Raw genomic sequence first — 22,281 nt, 5'->3', positions numbered from 1 at the left:
TTGTTTGTAGTTCCTGCACATCCATGTTCTTTCAATTTCAAGATAATTTGACATAACTGAAACTGATCATCGTCATCTTCCCCAGATGATGATACAGTCTTCGTTTTCAAAACCCAACTCTTTCCTCTTTCTTTTCCCGTCACATTTTGATACAGGAAATGGTAAAACATTTTCAGGAAAAAGATGACAACTAAGTCTTAAATATTGCATATTAATTGTAAGTCAATACTCAGTTTTTAAGGTAGGTCGTTTCACTTAGGTTATTTTTCAGTCTTGTAAATTCAGCGTCTATTCAAAAGTGCAAATTCATTTAGTAGTTTTTTCATGATAATCCAGTGTCCATACTTTTGCAATAAATCAAATGGGCCTCCCTACTCCGGCGTCTCTTTGATGTGAAAAACAGGCCTCTACAAAAATAATATGTTATACAAGGATGAATAGTATAGCGTCATTGTGAGCAGTGATCATTTTCGGTTTAACGTCAAAACCATTCAATACCTTTGACGTGTTTTGTGACATATTATGAAATGCGTTTTGTTCATAACATTAAACTTCAGCTACCAAGAGCTCATAGTGCTTTGTTACTACCAGTATCTTAGTTGGTCATTGTAGGTCACTCTCAGACAACTTTGTGATTCTCTGAACGTTTGGAATGAAAAAATGTGATTTTCGTTGAAGATGTTTGGCAGGAACTCTTTGCTTAGATTACCATTATTTGACCTGTGCAATTAAATAACGCTTAGAATTAAGTTACAGGCCGATGATGAAATGGTATTTGATGATTCACAGGGAATTCCTAAAGCCTGGTGCCCCTTGTGAAATTAACATAGATGGGAAGACAATGGAGCAGACGCAGAATTTGTTGAAGAACCCAAGTCGGTACACATACGACCTGGCTGCCGAACATGTCTACATTCTCTTGCTGAAGAAGGATTGCTACCCTCGCTTCCTCAGGTCGGAGCAGTACAAGACCCTCCTTGCCAATGCAGTTCAACCATTCCAAAGGAAAAGGTAATGAACAGCGTTGGCCGGTGGCCGCGGGTCTTTTGGGAGAGTTTTTTGCGTGAATGTTTGTGTGGGTGTTTTCTGTGTTTCTGTGTCAGTCATTTTCTGTTCATTTGATTTCTTCTCTTGGTTACATCGTTTGCAGATTTCGTGCTTCGTATCAGTTGTCATTAAGTCTATGATTATTTACGATTCGCTAAAATTCTGTTGCTTTGTTTTTATTCTTAGTTAGATTTTTATTCATTGAAGTGCTCCTAGGTTATGCGAATATCAGCTTTGTACTGGTACTTGAGAGTTATTGTGGTGAATTGAATGTTGACATTTTTGCTAGTGTTCTTTTCAGGCACTGTATGAAGCCCACTCACCACTCAATTGTGAAAGGTGTAAGTCATTTTTCTAGTAGTTTCTCATGAAGTTCAGAGTTCGACTTAATTCTTTTGAGCCATTTAAACCTGGTAGCTCAATTTTTGAAATAGTTGACCATTCTCGTAGCCATTTCTTTTCTTTCTCTTTCTGTTCCATGTTTGTTATTTTAGTGATGATGCTGCTTTAGTGCTTCATTTAAATCCCTCTCTCCTCCAGGCGTGACTGGAGCGCACTCTGCTCTCTTCTCCACCTAATAATGATTGTTTCAATGTTCTCTTTTTTTCTTTTCTTTCACCAACTAACTCGGCTGAATTTTTGCTGTGCTTGCCCTGCCCCCAACGACTTGGGCCATAACTCTCCACTTGACTGACTCCTTGACGTCAGGCCCAACTCCATGATGGCCCGCCTCATGGCCCCTTCTTTGATGTTGGCCTCTGGCCCAGATGGCCGGACCACCGGTTTGCAGATGTACGTGATCCTTTTGAAATCCCCACAGCCATTGATAGCAAGCTGGCAACCCCTTCTTTGCTTATATTTCCACCATAATGATCATAATCATTGACCTTTTGCCTGAAATAAATATCCAGTGATTCAGTACTGTATTCTGTACAGTGAGTGTCCTTCCCCTTTTGATTATGCGTGGCAGTTATGCTTTTTCCACAGTAAAGTATTTGGAAAATTCAATCAAGGCAGATTTTGTCTGCAGAACTTAGACCCTATGTCATCATATTCCCTTCAAACACTTTTGCTAATGGGTGTTTCTCTACTGGACACACAGTACAACAGTTCCATAGTGGTTACCTACCGTACATGACACTGCTCTTAGAAGTAGTTGTGTTGCTAAAACGATTAGAGACACAGTTTGAACTCCCCATCAATAATGATCGTTGATAGAGCTAAACTCCTCCTCTTAATATAAACAAGATGTAATTATTCATAAGACGCAGTGTCAACTGTAGCTCGAGCATTTATCTCGTGTCAAGAAAAATCAGTAGTGTTTTCATTTTGTTTTCTGTTATAACGTTGATTCTGATTATTCATGATTTTACACAGGATTGGACACAAGTAGAACCCAACCTTCTTTAGTACGGTAGATTAAAAAAAACATTGGCGCATGCTTCTGATCACTTGTGAGTTCTTTGCCTAATATAACTGTCACGTACTGAAGACACTTAGATCGTTTGAGTATTCACTGTTTGTGCGTGCGTGTGTTTAATCCTCTCCGTTTCTTTTTTTTAATCCTCTTTTTGTCTTCAGAAGTAGAGTGAATGCCATTTTAAAATATTCCAGGTGTAGTTTCCAAATTGCTAACGTCCTATCTGTGTTCTTGGTTTCTGTGGTCAGAACGAAATAAAGTTGCTTTGCTTGTGCTTGAAATACTTTCATTCATTGTATGCGGTAAGTCTTAGTGAATAGAGTGGATCATGTAGGCATTGCTGCAGATATGCATTGCTTTCAGTGTGTTTGCTTACTACGAGATCTTGTAATTTAAGTTTTGCTTTTTTGTATTCTTTTCGTTTTTATATACATTATTTGCTGTAAGGTATGTTAGGATTTAGTTACTTTATTTCATAAGAGAACTTTGTGGTGTGAATATTTCAGATTTCCAGTGGATGAACATCGTTTTGGTGTTCACCAGAATTCATTGGTATGAACTGCAGAGACATATACATAAGTGCACTGTCATTGCATTATTCAGTTAGATCCGTAAATGTATTGCTCAGCCGGGACAGCATGGGGACTGAAATCTCTCTCGGGGATATATTGCTTCAAATACTACTGTCTGTCTCATAAGCAGAAATCTAAAAGCTTTCACTCTTTACTCTATATACTGGACGTAAATCATTTAGTTTCAACAACATTGCAGTATATGAAGCCACAAAGCTCATTGATGTCTATAGAGGTCTGTGTGAGTTGTGTGCTTTCAGAATACATGTACTAGAAGATGTATGTAGGTGTTATTTAGGTATCAGTGCTGGAATAAAAGTCATATGTTATATATCTCCCTAGACAATAGTGTTCCTAACGCTGCCATCGAATATGTGCTTACTTCTAAATAAACTTTTATGTGGATAGTTGACCTTCAGTATATAGCGATTATTTTGACTAGTTCCCTAATCATGCAAGCATTAGGTTTCTGGTTGTCCTTTTTTTTTTTTTTTTTTTTTTTTTTTTGTCATTAGAGATCTAAAGTTGCTTAATTGCATATACTGGATATTCTTCATAACCTGGACTGAATATCCGCCCAGTTCGTTCTGAGGCAGTCCTTCTTCGCAAAATGAAGAGAATAGGCTCCACATCCGTGAAACCTTTAGTCACTGTATCCAAGAGGCAGGGAAAATATTGTTCAAAATTCCCCGAAAAATCCTTTTCTTACTCGTTCCGGCATAAGTGAAGGGCAAAGTTGGACATCTGGATCCTATTGCGGTTTGATTTGGACGTTCTTGGTAAAGACAATATTTCCTGTGAAAATGTTTGGTTATAGAGTCAGAGATCAGCTGATGATTACTTGATATTCTTTTTTTTTTTTTACCATTGATGCATTTCGGTGATTTAAGATCCCTTTTAGAAGAAGGTGGTAATTAGAAATTTTCCCAGCATTGCCGATTCGTTTGTAATATTCGGTGTTGGCAGCTGGGTTTTTGCAACTGAGGACGAAAGGGCCAGAATGGATATTTCTTATATTTAAAGTCATTCGTCTCATTTATAACAACAAGGTTCTCACCAAACTCACTTATGAAGCATGTGTATGTTTTTTTGTTTTTTTGTTTTTCTTTTTTTGTATGTCTGAGTGTTCTTCTGTTACAGTTTATTGCGATGCGGTTCTTTTGTATAGAAGCATATTCAATTGTGCAACGCACACATGCTAGAGCACGATTTTATATATGAAGATCATTAGTACTGAAGAAGCGCATGAATCTCATTCCGCACTCGGCGCCGCGCTCTATCATCAACATCCGTCGCCGTCTGCCACTCCAGGAGATGGAACGCGTTTCTGGCAAATTCCAATATTCACATCTTTCCTGCTCCCACTTCCAAAGTCTCCGCTCATCTCCAGCCTTCGGGCCTCTTGGTCTTACCAGAGTAGGTCGAAGTCTTCATATTATTCCTGTGTTCTCTATTGTGGGATTCATTTCTCGTTCTATCTGATCATCTGATTCCAAATGTTCCTGTCCAAGTTTTGTTCTCAAGTCGACAAATTGCCATGCCAAGATGAGTGTCCAAATAGCAATACAGGTCATTCTAGACAAATATATCATCTTAATTCAATATGCCGTTTCAGGTCATTTTACCACCACTTAATCATCCTGCTCCCTGTTCGATTTGTCGCTTTTATCGTCCACTATATTCGTATACGGATATCATTTCTCCTAAATACTTAAAAGTTTCAACCCTATTAAACTCTTTCTTGTCTTGAAGCTCATAAAAACTAAGATTTTGTTAAGGTTTCTTTAATGACATCGACTTTAATTTCTCAGGGTTCATTTACAGCAGATATTTTCCCCATGCCATAAACGTAGTCACTTATGATAAACGTCTTACAGACTACCGCAGACTATCTGGAACCTAGCCTCAAGTTTACTAGGAACCAAGTCTTTGGCTATTGTCAAGACAACAGTATTTTTATCTAGTGCAAATGATCTATCATTATCTCATCTGTTTGCCGGTGTTTCCCAGCACCTGGTTTAAGGAATATGCTTGATTCATTATGTTTGAAGAAAATATGGGAGTTGCAAGCTGAATTGCATTGCTTGTTTGCGCGCAGTCGCATTACCAAAACAGCAACGCAGTCGAGTACTATAAAAAGCAAGGTGTTTCTGAAGAGAACAAATACTTTAACCCTGACACTGATATATTGACAAAATTTGAGTAATTGAGTTAGCAGATTCCGAGGCAGTTCTGGAAATTATTTGCGTACAACTGAGCTTTTATTCATTGTGAATGGTATCTGGAGTAAACTTTGACAAATCTAAAAGAAAACGGCAGTGCCAAACGATTTCCCATTTGCATGATAAGTATTATGGAACAAAAATCTATATTCATGATGCACTCAATTCAGCACCTCAAAAGTAATCTTTCCCGCCACTTTAGTAATACAGCGTTCTTTTTAAGCACCGAAATGTTTCATATATTAAATTGAAAACCAGCAATTGGTATTGGGAAATTACTCCAGCAATTAAAGGAAAAAATAAGCCTTATGGGGCATTACTACCATCGTCGCCGTAGATGTCATTGATGGCCTTTTATTACCTATTGCAACATCTGCCAAAAGACCTTTAACCTTCAAAATCAATTGGAATAACTTGATATCGTCTTTAGGGTTGGTCTTCTGATTATATCAGGAATCGAACATGAAGGAAGGAATGATGAATGCTTTCGGCACACAGGAAGATCAATTCCATTTTCTCTGGCGATTCAGCTAAATGGGAATCATGTTTTGCCTTTGGGTTTTTAAGCTAGTGTTAGCAGATTAAATTTTCGGTTGCTCCTGTTATTTAATAAATCTTCAGATCCTGTTCATAAATCATCTTAACTCATTTCTGTAAAAATTTTCTGTTCCCGGATCCTGCCTCCCTGAAGCTGATTAGTCTTCAGTTCTCTGGCACTTTGTTCAACTCAATTAAAACAGGTTTACTTTGTTGGATTTGTGTTTTGATAAACTGACTGAATAAAAGTATTCAAGGCATTATTTTCGTTGGTTGTATTCGTGTTTAACTGCAACCTGCATATCACTACATCAAAGACAAATATTTCAACGAGGATGCATCCAAACCCAACCTTCCCTGCAACTGACCTGTCCTCGCGTGCCAGGCCTTCCTTACCTGGCTGGTGTCGGGGGAGATGGGAAAGTCTTTGTCCCATCTACAAACCCCCTTATGGATTGGTAATTATTTTCCATTAATATTTCCCGAGATCTATTTTTCTGGGTCACAGCCCAGTTGAAGGGATAAGAAGGATATTTTTCTCTGATTTTCAGGAAATCGGTGTGTGGGTGGGTGGGTGGGTGGGTGGGTGTCTTGGGGTTGGTGTTCCTCTCCCACCAATTGTATTTCACTTTGACAGTTGCACTTTTCTCTGAATCCAATGTAAGACGATACCTATGTAGTTGATGATGATATTTTACTAAATATATCCTCCTTAGAAAATATTTCTCAAGATTAAATGTCAATTCAAACTTCAACATTTTATTATCTGTAACTTCGATCGAATTACTTTCCCGCTTGTTCACCTTCATTTGTCAGCGAGGCCACAGACGTGATTAGAGGACACATTTTTTGCCATTTTTGCTTTCGATCTCAAGAAATATGATCGTTAGAGTTTTTATTATTATTCAGAATATTGTCAGGATGAAATAATTAATTTAGGAGGGTGAAATGGTAGGTACTAGAGGGCAGAGATTTCTCCGCCTCCAAATTGCTGGAATCGGTTTGCTTGAAATTCCCTCTAAACCCTGTTATTTATTACACAGTCACTTCGTACTTTTTCTCATTATTTCATCAGTCAAAATGTTTACATTAATCTGCGATCTCAAGACGTTTGTTCGAACTTATGCCTAAGGGAGGATCTATCTTCACTTCGATAGAGCATGTCACAAACCCTATTCATAAACCTTAGCACTCACAAATCACAAACAGGTTGGAAACACGTCAACGACCTTCAATAGAAAACGAATCTTAGGCAAATCTTGGCCAGGGTCTGAACAACATACGAAGTTTCAAGTAACTTACACAGTTCCCCACTATTTCGTTGGCTCTTTGGTGAAGACTTGGGCGCACCCAAAATCTACGCTTTTGTTTCTCATTACTCTGGAGGAGCAATAGCACAAAGCACTACTGCCAAAGTGGCCACTAGAGGTTTAACATCTTTCGTCACAAACCTGTCAAAGACAGAGTCGCGCAGTTTGGGACAGGTGGTTATGACAGTGTGATCTGAAACAATGTTTGAAGCATGTCACTTAATTTGTGAGACAATTGCCCATACGTATCTCAAATATTATCACGTAAGTTTCAAGTATGTCACATATAAGCAAAGGTGTTTATGGCGTATTTTTCAAGTTTAATGGTATGGTAATCAAATACTCAAATGGATAGTAATGTATCTGTATTCCACTATTCTGTGCAAACCCTGATATCGTATTTTAAACTTGTCCAGGGGAACTTGTGAATTCTAATACATGACGTATCAGTTTTTTAGATGATGTGTTCTACTGTCGTGTCGACTGATACAGTATGATGATAAGCTCATTTCCATATTCAATACTAGTCTCAACAGTCCAAGCACATCTATGCTTGGTTGGGACAACAAATTTGATCTAAAACCAATCGCGGTATTAATACAGATTAGTCTATTTTATTTTGAGCTGCATATTTTTGTTTTATGGAGACTGACCTATTCCTCTCAAGTCGTGTTTTTATGCGTAAGTGGAGCACAGATACGTCATCTCCTTCTCTAAAACATGATTTTAATGTTGAGTGTCTTTCTAGTGATGTACTAAATGTAAGTTTTGAAGTATCTTTCGTTTCCTTTAGCCATCTGTTTTCTGTGAACGTTTTCAGATGACCATCAAAAGGCAAAATATCAAATAGATTATTATAATATCCCTATCAAATAGATTATTATAATATCCCATAAGGAATATTTCAATAACAGTCCATGAAATTATGACTGGACAAATATAGTATATGGTTTGCCATTATTATTGTGTCTAGATACAGAAGGCGTGCACGTTTCATCCATTGAAGACTGCTAAGTACAGGTCATTTATCATAAGATCATCCGAAAGCAAAACTCGAGCATTTCTGTGTTTTCATAGAGACGTCCAGGTTCCAGTTCCATAACTTTCCCGGGGATGAGTTTATCTGCTGAAAATGTTGGCAACTGGTAATTTACCATAAGATCTGACCGCAAACCTCTTGCACTTCTCAGTATTTGAATGATTATGTCCCACGTTCCGGTTCCATGGATTTCCACGAGAGAAATTCATCTGATAAGAATGTTGAATACTGGCAGACCTCATGCAACTCTTAGCATTTTCAATTTTACTTCCAGGTTCCAGTCCCGTAACTTTTTCAATGGAAGATTTTATTTGGTGAAAACGTTGAATACTTGTCATTCATCGTCAGATCTTAAAACAAAAGTCGAACGCTTCTTAGTATTTTCATTCTTATAGCCCTGATTCAATGCCATAAATATCCAGAGGATGATTGTTTTTTTTTAGAACCGTTGAATACTGGTTATTTATCATAAAATCTGAAAGCAAAACTCGTGCTCTTCATAGTATTTCTATTGTAATGTCAAGGCTCTAGTATAATAACTTTCAAGAGGAATGCTTTATCAGATGAAAGTGTTGAATCCTGGTCATTTATCATAAGATCTTTATATAACAGCAAAACTTGTTCAATTCTAATTATCTAGATTGTTACATCCAGGTTCTAATTCCAAAAGTTTCCAGGTTGGGGTTTTATTCACTGAAAGTGTTGAATACTGGTCATTTATCATACGATTTGAAAGCAAAACTATTGCGTTTCTTAGTGTTTTGATTATTACGTCCAGGTTCCAGTTCCAAATGTTTCCAGGGAAGGATTTTATCTACTGAAAGTGTTGAATACTGGTCATTTATCATGAGGTCCCCAAGCAAAACTCCTGGCTTCATAGTATTTTCATTGGTTCGTCCAGGTTCCAAGTTGCAAAACGTTCCTGGGGAGGAATTCCTCTGCTGAGAGTTGAATGTCAGTTATTTATCATAAGGTCTCAAAGCAAAATTCGAGCACTTTTGAGTATTTAGTCTTCGTGGAAGTTAAGGATTTCTGCTATTTTGTTTTTTATGGGGCAGTCTCTGCCGATTTTCAAGGTTTTGAAGATGGTGAGAACATTCCTTTGATCCACTCTGGACTGGAAAGAGAGAAGGTTAGTTTCTGCTCTAAATAGATAGAATCTTGTCCACATTGGGGCACCTGTGATGATTCTCACTGCTTTGTGTTGAATGACTTCAAGTGAGCGCACTTGTGTCATCTTTGTGAGCGCAGGCGCCGTACATTCTATTAGAGAACGGGTTGTTTGAATGTACAACATTCTGAGATGACTTATTGCTCTTTGGTGAAGTGAGGTCATTCTTCTCATCGCATTTAAACGACATTGGGCTTTCTCTTTCAGGTGTTGTATATCACTGGCAGGGGAAAGGTTGTGATTGGTAGTGAAAACGTTGTCTGCGATGATTCTCTTCATGGCACGTTCGGCTTCCTGGTAATTAGAGTGCACCCTCGCCTTACAGTAAAGTCGAACGTTTCTTTGCGGATCGAGCTGCAGCTACCACGGTTGTTGTATGACCAATCCAGTCCTATGCGTATATCTTTACTGACTTGTTTAGTACAGTATCCATTATTCATAAGTACTTGGGAGAGGCAGACTAATTCTTGGTGCATATCCTGCCAAGAATGTCAGTGCATTAAAGCCCTTCTTACGAAGGCTTTGATGGTGGTTTTCTTGTATCTCGAAGGGACATTTACTACCTCCTTTAAGGCAAAGGTCGAGGTTCGTCTTCTTCGTGTAAACGGAGGTCTTCAGCCCGTCATCAGTTAGGCAGACAAGGACGTTTGGGAAGGGGAGCTGGCCATCTTTACAGAACTCAACCATGTAGTTTAAGGAGCTGCATTATAGGAATGTGTGATGGAGCATTTCTACTTCATTCTCGCCCTCGTCACGTACAAATATGCCGTCAATAAAACGTGAGTAGATGCGCGGTTTTTGGATGTGGGGGAAAAACCTGCACCTATATGAAAGTTTGCAAAAAGTAAGACTAAAGGCGAACCCATCGCAACATAGTCTCTCTGCCTATACATGTGGCCCTTATGAGTGGAAAAGGGTGTCTTCTGTGTGCATTTTTCAAGGAGAGCCCGTAGTGACCCTTCAGTGATATTTAGTTGAGGTGGTGAGGGTTCCCGATTTCAGTTACTATCTTACTCTAACCAAAAATACTATGCTAGAGTACACAAAGATATTCAAGTTAGCCATATGAGCCGCATCGCCACCACGGCGCCAGTAGAGACAACTGGCGGCTGTAATCAAAATAAAAAAGCAGGACGTCATAAATCCCAACCAATGGGAACAAGATTTCCCATATGATTGACGAATAGCGTCTTTTGTTAACATCTGTGTTCGGGAGGCATATTTTGGCTGCGGCTTGTGTAGCTAAACTTTTATTTATTGTGGATCACATTCTGAGGTTGCTAAAACATACCGGTTAACATTTAATATTATAATTGCAATTTATAAGAAATACGATTTATTGTGTTTGTAGTGCTACCCAGCGTTCATGGTGTAAAGAGAAAATCTTAGATGCATGACATTAAGAGAAAATCCTGTATGCAAGTTATCAAGATAAAGTCCAGAAAGAATGTATGGTGTAAAATTTAAAATTCTAAATACATGGTATAAAGAAAAAGTCTCAAACTCATGATACAAAGAGAAAATCGTGAATGCATGGTACAAAGAGAAAATCTTGGATGCATGGTTTTGACATCATTCGTGACTTAGGTCCTGGCGTTTCATGTGACGTCACTGCCTCGTCCTTGATGACGGCTTAGATTACAACCGCTTGTTGGCTTTCGTGGCGCGCATCCTCTTGTGGGAAGCAATTTGAGTTGTGTATCTTTGCGTAGTGTATAGTATCTTTGCTGTAACTGATTATGGTTTATTCATCGGAAATAAAACCATCCAATTTTGCAATCTGCTTTCCTATCCAAGTATGACGAACAACGGCATGTTACCGGCAGAATACAGTAGCCAAGGAAAATCAGTTATCAGAAAAATAGAGAAAATTATGTAAAGACTGAATGCCACTGATGCAGCTATCACCGTATTATTATTATTATTATTATTATTATTATTATTATTATTATTATTATTATTATTATTATTATTATTATTTGCAGAATGGTTTTCAGAGATACCTAGATCTCTGCGTTTTGTTGAGGTTCGTATTTCTGATATTAAATGTTTTATGGTTCGTGTTATAATGAGCAAATATTTCCAATGATGAAGTTTTCTGTATGAGGAATGTTATAGTTATTACCATAAAATGGTTCGACAGCATTTTTATATGCATGGCATAGTGGACAACTCTTTAGGTATTTCATAATCATTTGAAATTAATCAATTCATCAAATTGTTTCGGATTTGCTTCAGAGCAGAAGCTTTGAAACGATGTTGGGATGAGTCCTGAATGGATAATACTGGCGGTTCGTTTCTTGTAGCATGACACATTTTCACATTTGATCTGCATTTTTCGACATGATTTTATCGAATAATGGACATAGCACAATAAACGTAATTTTATTCGTAAGTCTAATGATGAGATTTCTAACGTAGAAAGTCTTTGATCAAGGGGTGAGATAAAGTAACAATGACGCTGACTGACTGACTCGGCCTCGTTTTCATTCATGGGATCAAAGAACCTTGGGACCTCGATTTGCTGTAGAGGTCCAAGTATTTTGTGGTGTGGCTGCTTCGATTATCCCAAATTGCAACATAAACATAAATTAAAGCGTGCATTATTTGATACATGGAGGTAAATTGATTATTGCCGCTTAGTTGCAAGTTAATCATGATCGTGACCAAATGCCGAGAACCAGACGTAGTATTTCTCTCCCCGAATGAATGAAGTTTCCCAGCTACGTGGCGCAAGTACTTCTTCGAAAGACCCTGTCACTTACGCGGTACAAAGACCTGGATATTTCGTTCTTTACAGTGTGACATCTTTCTCTCTGCCGTTATATGACTTTCACTCTTGTATGATAGGTCATGTTTGATAGTTTCCCCGAAAATTGGTCCCCAGTTCCATTTTGTACTCGGATGTCACTCGGCGATAGTTTCATTGATTTACGATTGATTCTCCCTAGAGGGAGGAACTACAGGTCTGGTCTATGAGCTAAAGGTTTTCGATCATAACTGTAATACAGATTGCCTTAGCACTGAATAATGGCAATCATCTGACTTGTGAAAATATTTATTCCATTGCTATCTAACGGAACTGGTCAAAATGAATCTATTAGGATTTATATCTCAAAGAAACATTTACGATGATGACAACCGCCGTTTCATTTCACAGGCTCTTCATTTTCGGAGGTCAAGGCAAAAAGAAGGTTTCGACGGCCTCGGCCCCCAACAACGTTCTGTCCCAAACGCCCCAACCTTTGAAGCGCCATGGGTCAGACGACCAAGCCATGTCCGCCATGGGCACCGGAATCCATACTGGAGACTTGGGCAACTCTGGTATCCACCAAGGAGGACTCTCTGTTACAGCTAATAAGCTCGACTGCGATCCACCATACAGGTACGTTGCACGATTCCTCGCTGGATGATCCTTCTGCAGAATGGACAGGTTTGGTACGAATCGAGCGCTGGCTCTTCCTCCGCCCTAACTGACCCTTGTTGTGCCTCTCCTCTCTCTCTCTCTCTCTCTCTCTCTCCCTATTTGCCCATGAATGAGAGAATGACTGATTGAACGCCCCACCCCCCTGCTCCCGCCTGTCCTCCCAATAATCTTCTGATATGATTGTTGCATTTTCCATCATTTCATATTTGTTCACGATGTCATAACTGCGTGATTTTTTCAGATTTCATTGCTGCTTTTCTGTGTTAACCGTCGAAAGATCTAACATTTAGAAATTTCTTTTTTATTTCATTTTTTTAATAAGATATTTCCCTAAAACATTAACTATAGTACTTGATCCTTTAAAATTTAAATATTTTGATGAGATTAAACAATATGTTGTAAAATATTGAGCCATAAACAAATATTCATGATTGCCATGATCATAAATACCGAATCATTCTGTTCAAGAGCGTTCAGTTGGAAGGAAAATTCTGTTGAAGTTGACCTTAAGTGTGAGTGACAAATGATGACGTTTCCCAGCAGCGACATTGCTGACTCAAAAGATATGATATAATATAATATCTCAGCTCATCATGGAACTGAACCGGCAGCAAGAACACTTTATTTTGAACCAGGACGGCCGAATTACCAAAAATGATCGTGCATTACTTATGATTACTTCCTCAGGAAATGATCACAAGATTGTTCGCAAATGTATCTTGTATTTCACCTGCGGAAATCATCATATTAACCAACTTACAATGACACATCCAACACAGAGAGTGCGGAGTGTGATTACAGGTGAAAAGGTTTCATCCTTTTAGCCCACAATTAGTTAACAATAAGACACGCATATTTCACTTACACCTTATACACGTACGCACATACACACACACACACACACACACACATATATATATATATATATATATAATATATATATATATATATATATATATATATATATATATATATATATATATAGATATATATCTATATATATATAACATATATATATATATATATATATATATATATATATATATATGTATATATATGTGTGTGTTTGTGTGTATGCAAATGAAATAATCACTGTGTCCTCTTAACTTCTAGATTTTTTCTCGCTTTTATAAGGATTGTCACTGCTAAGCGCAACACCCAAATAAAGAGAGAGATGATACGAGTTCCAATCTCGCCAAGGGCGTAAGAATTTCCTTTTTTTTTTCTTCTTTCTTTCTTTCTTTTTTCATTGGTGACAGGGATCTCAAGTGGGAACAAATCGAAAGTTGAGAGGGCGTTCAGGTTATTACAATTACGAAAGTCACCACCAATACTTATATAGCATATAATATATATATATATATATTATATATATATATATATATAATAAACATACATATCACAACACACACACACACACACATATATATATATATATATATATATATATATATATATATATATATATATATATATATATAGAATAAACATACATATACACACACACACACACACACAATATATATATATATATTATATATATATATATATAATAATAATATAAAGTATATATATATAATAAATATATTATATATATATATATATATATATATATATTTATATATATTTATATAATGTATATAACATTCACATTATCAAGCTACAAATGTCATCAAAATGACAATTGTACCTTAATGTTAGTGAATATAAAAAATGAATATGAAAAAAAATGTGTGTGTGTGTGTGTGTGTATGTATGTATACATATATATGTTATATATGTACATATACATACACACACACACACACACACACACACAGACATATATATATATATATATATATATATATATATATATATATATATATATATATATATATATACATATATATATGTATATATATATATATATATATATATATATATATATATATATACGTATACACACATATATACACATATATATATATATATATATATATATATATATATATATATATATATATATATATATTGACAAAATAAACGAAGAAAAGAGAAACAATGAAACTTGAATTTAGTAAGCATAACATTCTCAGATTACCATATGATGAAACTTTCTTAGAAATTCCTAGAATTTTAAAGCTTTTCAATGTAAATGTTGTTTTTTGCAACTTTAATTTTAATTTATTAATAAAAAAATCTCCTAAACATATTTCTGCTTGCATATATGACAATCCTAATAAAACTGGAAAATCACTTTCACAAATAATCAAACAACACAAATTTTCTGTGAGAGAGATCTGGAAAAACATCGAGTGCATTCATTATTCTCTCGTATGAGAGATGTAGATCATCCTCTTAACTGGAGTGAAGAAAGATACTTAGTCCCGTCTAGTGACACATGCAGATAAAAGGGATATCATTGAATATTTTTCATCAAGTCAAAAATGGAAGTGTTCTAGATTGTATATATATATATATATATATATATATATATATATATATATGTGTGTGTGTGTGTGTGTGTATATATATAAACTATTTATATAGGTATATACATGTATATATATTATACTCATAAACATTCACATACAGATATGAGTTTTTATCACATCACCGTAATTCATATACATGCATTAAGCTACGTATGTCCTTTAATATGTCCAGTTCGCTCTACCTCAGTGACCGAGTCGGTAAGAAGACGTCACTGAAGTCTTGCGGTCTCATCTGTACACTGGTTCGAACCCACGAGAGGACGAAATTATTATCAACTAAAAAATTCCCCTTTGGTTAACATATATGAAAATATATTAATTCCGAGGTAGAGCGAATTGGATATTAAAGGATATTTGTAGATTAATGCATATATATATACGTATATATATATATATATATATATATATATATATATATATATATATATGTATATATATATATATGTGTGTTTGTGTGTGTGTGTGGGTGTGTATACATATATATATTATATGTATATATATGTATGCGAATAACAGAGAAAAATTATATGTATGGATTTCTGCCTGTTATTTTCCTGTGGTAATCACTTATATAATGAAGTCACGTGTATCTACTCAGATTTTTAAGCATAAATATGTTTATACATTATATATATCTATATATCTGTACATGTATGTATATGTGTGTGTTGCGGTTTGTTTTAAAAGCGTCTTATACATCACCTACCTTGAAAAAGATGCAAAGAATTGGTAGCTCTGATTTTCATCCTTCTTCACTTTGGGACGCCTCTCTCTCTCTCTCTCTCTCTCTCTCTCCCTTTCATACCTTATTCTTACCCAAGGCATCTAAATTAAATTCTGTCTTTACAAAAATCAAATTTATTCTAAAAATTCAACATGGCACTAGTTAATTACGAAGAGAGAAGTCATGAACCCTAGCTCCAATTATAGAAAATATAAATCAAACAGAAAATGGAAACCAAATACCAGACAGAAAACGAAAGTCAAAAGTCTCTCTCATACTCATGTTCACAAACCACGTCATATTAATTATCACAAAGCTTATGGTCTTTCAACTCCTAGACCACCGCCAATCACCATTTCACTTCTTGCATCACCTCGGAGCATTTTTATCCCTCAACACAGGTTCACACAAAACATCTCTTTAGGGAAAAAATATCCCTCCTTTCCCAGAATCTGCATCCCTGAACTCCTATTTCTGTTTTGTTTACCCTTCGTCCTTTCCCTGAAATCTGAATCATACACTCCAAATTTAATTTTGTTTACCCTTCCTCCTTTCCCTGGAATCTTCATCCCAAACTCCTATTTTCCTTTTGTTTACCTTTCCTCCTTTCCTTGGAATCTACATGCCCACTCCTATTTTCTTGTTTGATTACCGCTCCTCTTTTCCCCAGAATTTACATTGATGAACTCCTTTATCTATTTTGTTAAACCTTCCTCTTTTCCCGGAAATCCTCATCTCTGAACTCCTATTTCTGTTTTGTTTACCTCTCCTCTGTTTCCTGGAATCCACATCCCAGTATTTCTCTTTATGTTTTATTTACCTTTCCTCCTTTCCCCGGAATCTGCATCCCAGCATAACTCTTTTTATTCTGTTTACCCCTCATGTTCTCCACATAATCTGCATTCCTGAACTCCTATTTTTGTTTTGTTTACCATTCCCCTTTCCCTGAAATCTACATCCCAATGCTGTTCTTTTTGTTTTGTTTACCCTTCCTCTTCTTCCCAGAATCTGCATCCTTGAACTCTTTCTCTTTCTGTTTTGATTACCCTTCCTCCTTCCCCAAGAATCTGCATCCCTGAACTTCTATTTCTGTTTTGTTTACCCTTCCTCAATTCACCAGAATCTGTATCCCTGAACTTCTATTTCTGTTTTGTTAACCCTTTCCCCTTTCCCTGTATGTTTTGTTTACCTTTCCTCCATTCCCTGGAATCTGCATCCCACTCAACAATTTTCATCTAGTTTATCGTTCTCTTTCCCCCCTAATCTACATAACTGAACTCCTATTTCTTTTTTATTTACCCTGCCTTTCATTAGAATCTGCATCCCCGAACTCCTATTGCTGCTTTCTTTTTATTTTACCCTTACTCTTTTCCCCATAATCTGTATCCTGGAACTCCTATTTTTTTGTTTGTTTACCCTTCCTCCTTTCTCCAGAATCTAAATCCCTGAACTCCTATTTCTGTTTTCTTTTCCATTCCTCCTTTCTCTAGAAGATATATCCCAGCACTTCTCTTTTCGTTTTGTTTACCCTTCCTCTTTTCCCCAGAATCTTCATCGCTCAACTCTTATGTCTGTTTTGTTGACCTTTCCTCTGTTCCTCAAAATTTGTTCCCCAGAACTCCTTTTTCTGTTTTGTTTACCCTTCCTCTTTTCCAAAAAATATGCATCTCTGAACTCATATTTCTCTTTTGTTTATCTTTCCTCCTTCCCCTGGAATCCGGATCAAGCATTACTGTTTTCATTTTATTTGCCCTTCCTCTTTTCTCCAGAATCTACATCCCTAAACTCCTATTTCTGTTTAGTTTACGATTCCTCCTTTCCTTGGAAGCTGCATCCCACACTCCTATTTTCATTTCTCTTTTCCCCCGAATACGCTTTCCTACTTTTCCTAGAATCCGCATCCCAAGACTCCTATTAGTGTGTTCATTAATGTGATAGGCTGGCGATATTAAACTCATTAGTGTGCAGGGATGGAGTCGTTATAATCATTAGTGTGGTAGGATGGAGACCTTTCACCCTTTTGTGTGCAGGTGTGAAGAACTGACGCTCATTTTGCACTGGATGGAGACCTTACACTCATTAGTGCGTAGGGGTGGAGACCGTGTACTCATTAGTGTGCAAGGGTCGAGAATTTACATCCATTTTTGTGCAGCGGTGGAGACGCTATAATCATTAGTGTGCTAGGTTGGAGACCATACACACATTAGAGTGCAGGGGTGGAGACATCAAACTCATTAGTGTACAAGGGTGGAGCCCTTACACTCATAAGTGTGCAGGGATGGAGATCTTATACTTATTTGGACACAGGGTTGGAGACCTTACACTTATTACTCTGCAAGAATGGAGACCTTACATTCATTAGTGTGCAAGGGTAGAGACCTTACCCTCATTAGTGTGCAGGGGCAGAGACTTCACACTTATTAGTGTGCAGGGTTGCAGAACTTATACTAATTAGTGTGCAGGTTTGGAGACCTTACACTCATCAGTGTGCGGGGGTGGAGAACGTACACTCATTTTACACTCATTAGTGTGCAGGGGTGGAAATCCCACACTCATTAGTGTGCAGGGGCAGAAAAATCAAGCTCATTAGTGTGTAGAGGTGAAGACCTTCTATCATTAGTGTGCAGGGTTGGAGACCTTATGCTCATTAGTATATAGGGCTCGAGATCTTACGCTCATTAGTGTGCAGGGGTGGAGACTTTATGCTCATTAGCGTGTAGGGCTAGAGACCTTATACTCATTAGTGTTCAAGGGTGGAGATCCTATACTCATTATTGTGTAATGTTGGAGACCTTGCACTCATTAGTTTACAGAATTGGAGACCTTACACTCACTAGTGTATAAGGATGGAGAATTTACACTCATTAGTGTGCAGAATTGGAGACATTACACTCACTAGTGTGTAAGGGTGGAGAATTTACACTCAGTGTGCAGGGTTGAAGACCTTACAATCATTATTGCCCTGGGATGGTGACCTTACACTCATCAGTGTGACAGGGTAGAGACCTAACACTCATCAGTGGAAACCCTATACTCATTAGTGTGCAGAGGGCACTGGGATGGAGGTCTTATACTCATTAGTGTGCAAGGGTGGAGACTTTACACTCATTAGTGACAGTACATTAACAAATCTGATTATCATGTGAGTGTGCTACTTCACTTTTCCTTCAAATTTAAATATGTTGCATATTTTCTTGGAAATTGATAGACCGAGTTTATGCATCCCTTGAATGTTCATATTCTTACATAAGCTTTCTTTTATTACTCCAGACTCAATAATGTTTCTTTCTAGTGCATGATTAGAATAAACTATGTTATTGAACCCTGTCCAGTTGAATTTATGATTAATTTTACTAACGTGCGAAAATTCTGTTCGCCTGTCCATGCCTAATACATCGGGGTTGGTCTTAGTACTAGTTAACGAGCTTCTTTGGACTACTAGTGCCAATCACAAATGTGTCGGCAACATTTAGAATAGACACCTTAACAGCAATATGATTGGTTCCTTAGAGTGCTGGTTATCTGGTACTAAGAACAGCGTGGAAATCACGAAGGAATTATGCAATTTGGAAAAGTTTAGTGGCATTGCCAATGATGAAGTGAACATTATCAAGGGAAGTGTTTATAGAGATATGAAAAAGCCAGACACTAAATATCCCTAAAAGATTTATGGTTTCCAACAGTGAATTGAAAAATGTTAAAAATATGCACATGATGAAAGTTGACAACACTTGTACGTAGTAATTTTAGATAAAAGTTAGCTTTGTAAAACACGAATAATTTGCCCAATGATGAAAATGCATCCAAAGAACTAAATAAGAACTAAATAACTAATCCTATTATAGACAGTTTGGACACTAGTTTCAATAGAGAACTTATAGGACTATATAAGATAAAGGAAAACCTAATAGCAAAGTTATGTTAGACAGCTCAGTCGTTATCATAAATATATAAAGAAGTTAACAAAACAAATTTTTCCGCTAGAGCAATCATTAGGTTTGCTGGATAAATAAAGAACACTGTTCACTTGATAAACAATCTCAATAATGTACAGGCTAACAGTGAATTCAAGTGATGAGTTTTGACTCAGCTTCATTTTCCACAAAAGAACCTGATGACGATATTTGGGAGTTTTTAGCGGATATGTTGGAGGACCGGCAGGTGAATATACAATTTTCCAAGAACACTCCAGTAGAATTAATTAAAATGTGCGTAAAAGAATGTAAAATTGAATTCAACGGGACATTTTATACCTCAAAACTTTGGTATACTAATAAGTAACCCTTTATCTCCGGTTTTAAGTAATTTTTATATGGAATTTTTTGAAAGAAAAATATTAAAAAGAATCATTCTACATAATGATTAGGTATGTTGACGACATAAAGATGATGAAATGGATATGATAAGGAATATAGGCAAGAAATCGAAATATCTTACTGTATTATACAATGCATTAAAAGATGGTAAAAAAGATTTTATTAAAAACAAATTATAAAAACTCAGTTTGTACTACCAAATTTCAATTATTTCATTGATATTTCCTGTCTCCTTAAGAATTTTGAAGGTAACGTAGCATTTAAGAACAATAGATAATGTACATAAAAAGAATTCCCCCGATAATGCTAAAGGATGTGTACCAAGTCTCTTGGCTGTTTTGATTCAGTCAAACTGGAAAAACACTTGAAAAGAGAAGTGAACAGCGTACAAGATGAGTCAGGTATGCACATATCAACAGTGGAATTTTCATAGAAGTTAGTAAGAATAATTCGTAAAATCAACTGGGTGGGGGCAAAATATAGAGCTTATTCTAGTATTACACTGGAAAGAAACATCAACGAGTCTGGTTTTATATATATATATATATATATATATATATATATATATATATATATATATATATATATATATATATATATTATATATATATATATAATATATATAATATAAATATGAAAGAAAGCTTTTGTAAGAATAAAAATATCAGTCAAGACATGAATATACCTGATCCATTACTTCAAAAGAAATATGTGAAATATTAAATTCTTAGGAAAAGATAGTGTCACATACTACTCGCATGACAATCGAATTTGTAAACTTTGACCTGTCACTCATGAGTGTAAGGTCTCCAACCTTGGCGATAATGAGTGTATGTTTTCCACTCCACTGTGTGTGTAGTATGTGTATTTTTTTATTGTTTGTGTGTGTGTAAGAATGTATATATGATAGCTATCTTTCGGCCTTTCAAAGCAACTCCTTTATGAGGCTAGTATAGTGCCAAAAGTCATTCAAATATGAAGCAGCTCAGCCTGTTGATGCAAAGGATTATCTTTATTGTGCAGAAAAACAGGAACGCTGATAAAAAGGGAACTTAACATTTATTACAAGTATAGAAAGAAAATGGATACACTAAATGGGGCAGTTGTGAATGTGTGCGAAAATAATAGAGGATCTCACACGATAAACAAGGAAAATGAAAATGGAAATAAAACTGCAAGTTAATAAAAAGAAGCTGACATTCGAATAGATGAAGGGAGAAGATACTCATTTCGCATCGGCTACCGACAGAGATGACAGATTATAATCAACGAAAAATCTTATCAAATAAGATTCGGCCATTATTAGTGAATAAATAAACCCCAATTAGACGTCGTTGTACACAGCTAAGCAGCGACGTTATATAGGTCATCAGGCAGAAGTTTTCTGAATGAAACAGATTTGTAACTACGATCCGAAATGAAGCAGGAGCACAACAGATTACTAACATTGGCCTCAGGCCAAGGCGAATTCGTATCCAAATTATTGTTCACAGTTTCTAAGCACTTAACGGGCTCAGATCTAATTCAGTGTAACTGCGGTCCCAAAGCCGACATTTTGGTTCGCTTAAAGTTGTTTTGTAGGTTGTTTTCTCATTTGGGCATCTTCAAGGAGATTTACATAGCAGCATAGATTGAATTGGTGACAGTACAGACAAATATAACAGAAATCTGATAACTTTTGGCAATAGGAAAGGCTACAGAGTTACTCTCTTTCATTACCGAAGTCGGTATAAACTTATCACCTCACTTGTTAGCCAAATCGATAACATCACTGACGTCCTGATTTCTTCTCTGTTCACTGAGCAGTGGTTCGAACCCACGAGGGAAAAAAATTATCATCAACTAAAAAATTCCCCTTCGGTTTACATAAATGAAAATTGGATATTAAAGGACTTTTGTAGCTCGAATGATATATAAATGCATATAATATATATTGATATATGGAATGCACACACACACACACACATATATATATATATATATATATATATATATATATATATATATATATATATTGCT

The 22,281-nt window shown here is 36.3% G+C and overlaps 1 protein-coding gene across 10 annotated transcripts in view; it reads left to right on the top strand.

Annotated features, from left to right (window-relative positions):
• Positions 1-22,281, top strand: part of LOC135217401 (regulator of G-protein signaling 9-like) — an 835,664-nt gene that overhangs the window by 723,688 nt on the left and 89,695 nt on the right. For 9 of the 10 annotated variants that reach the window (XM_064253252.1, XM_064253258.1, XM_064253268.1 and 6 more), the window contains 3 exons: positions 790-1,011; positions 1,756-1,839; positions 12,479-12,703. In XM_064253252.1, coding sequence (XP_064109322.1) covers positions 790-1,011; positions 1,756-1,839; positions 12,479-12,703 — 531 coding nt within the window. The remainder of the gene's footprint in view (positions 1-789; positions 1,012-1,755; positions 1,840-12,478; positions 12,704-22,281) is intronic. The other variant, XM_064253318.1, reaches the window with a different exon arrangement.

Source organism: Macrobrachium nipponense, chromosome 19 (genome assembly GCF_015104395.2).
Source record: "Macrobrachium nipponense isolate FS-2020 chromosome 19, ASM1510439v2, whole genome shotgun sequence".
Lineage (NCBI taxonomy): Eukaryota > Metazoa > Arthropoda > Malacostraca > Decapoda > Palaemonidae > Macrobrachium > Macrobrachium nipponense.
Note: the sequence above shows the minus strand (reverse complement) of the source record. Positions and strands in the feature narration are given on the sequence as shown.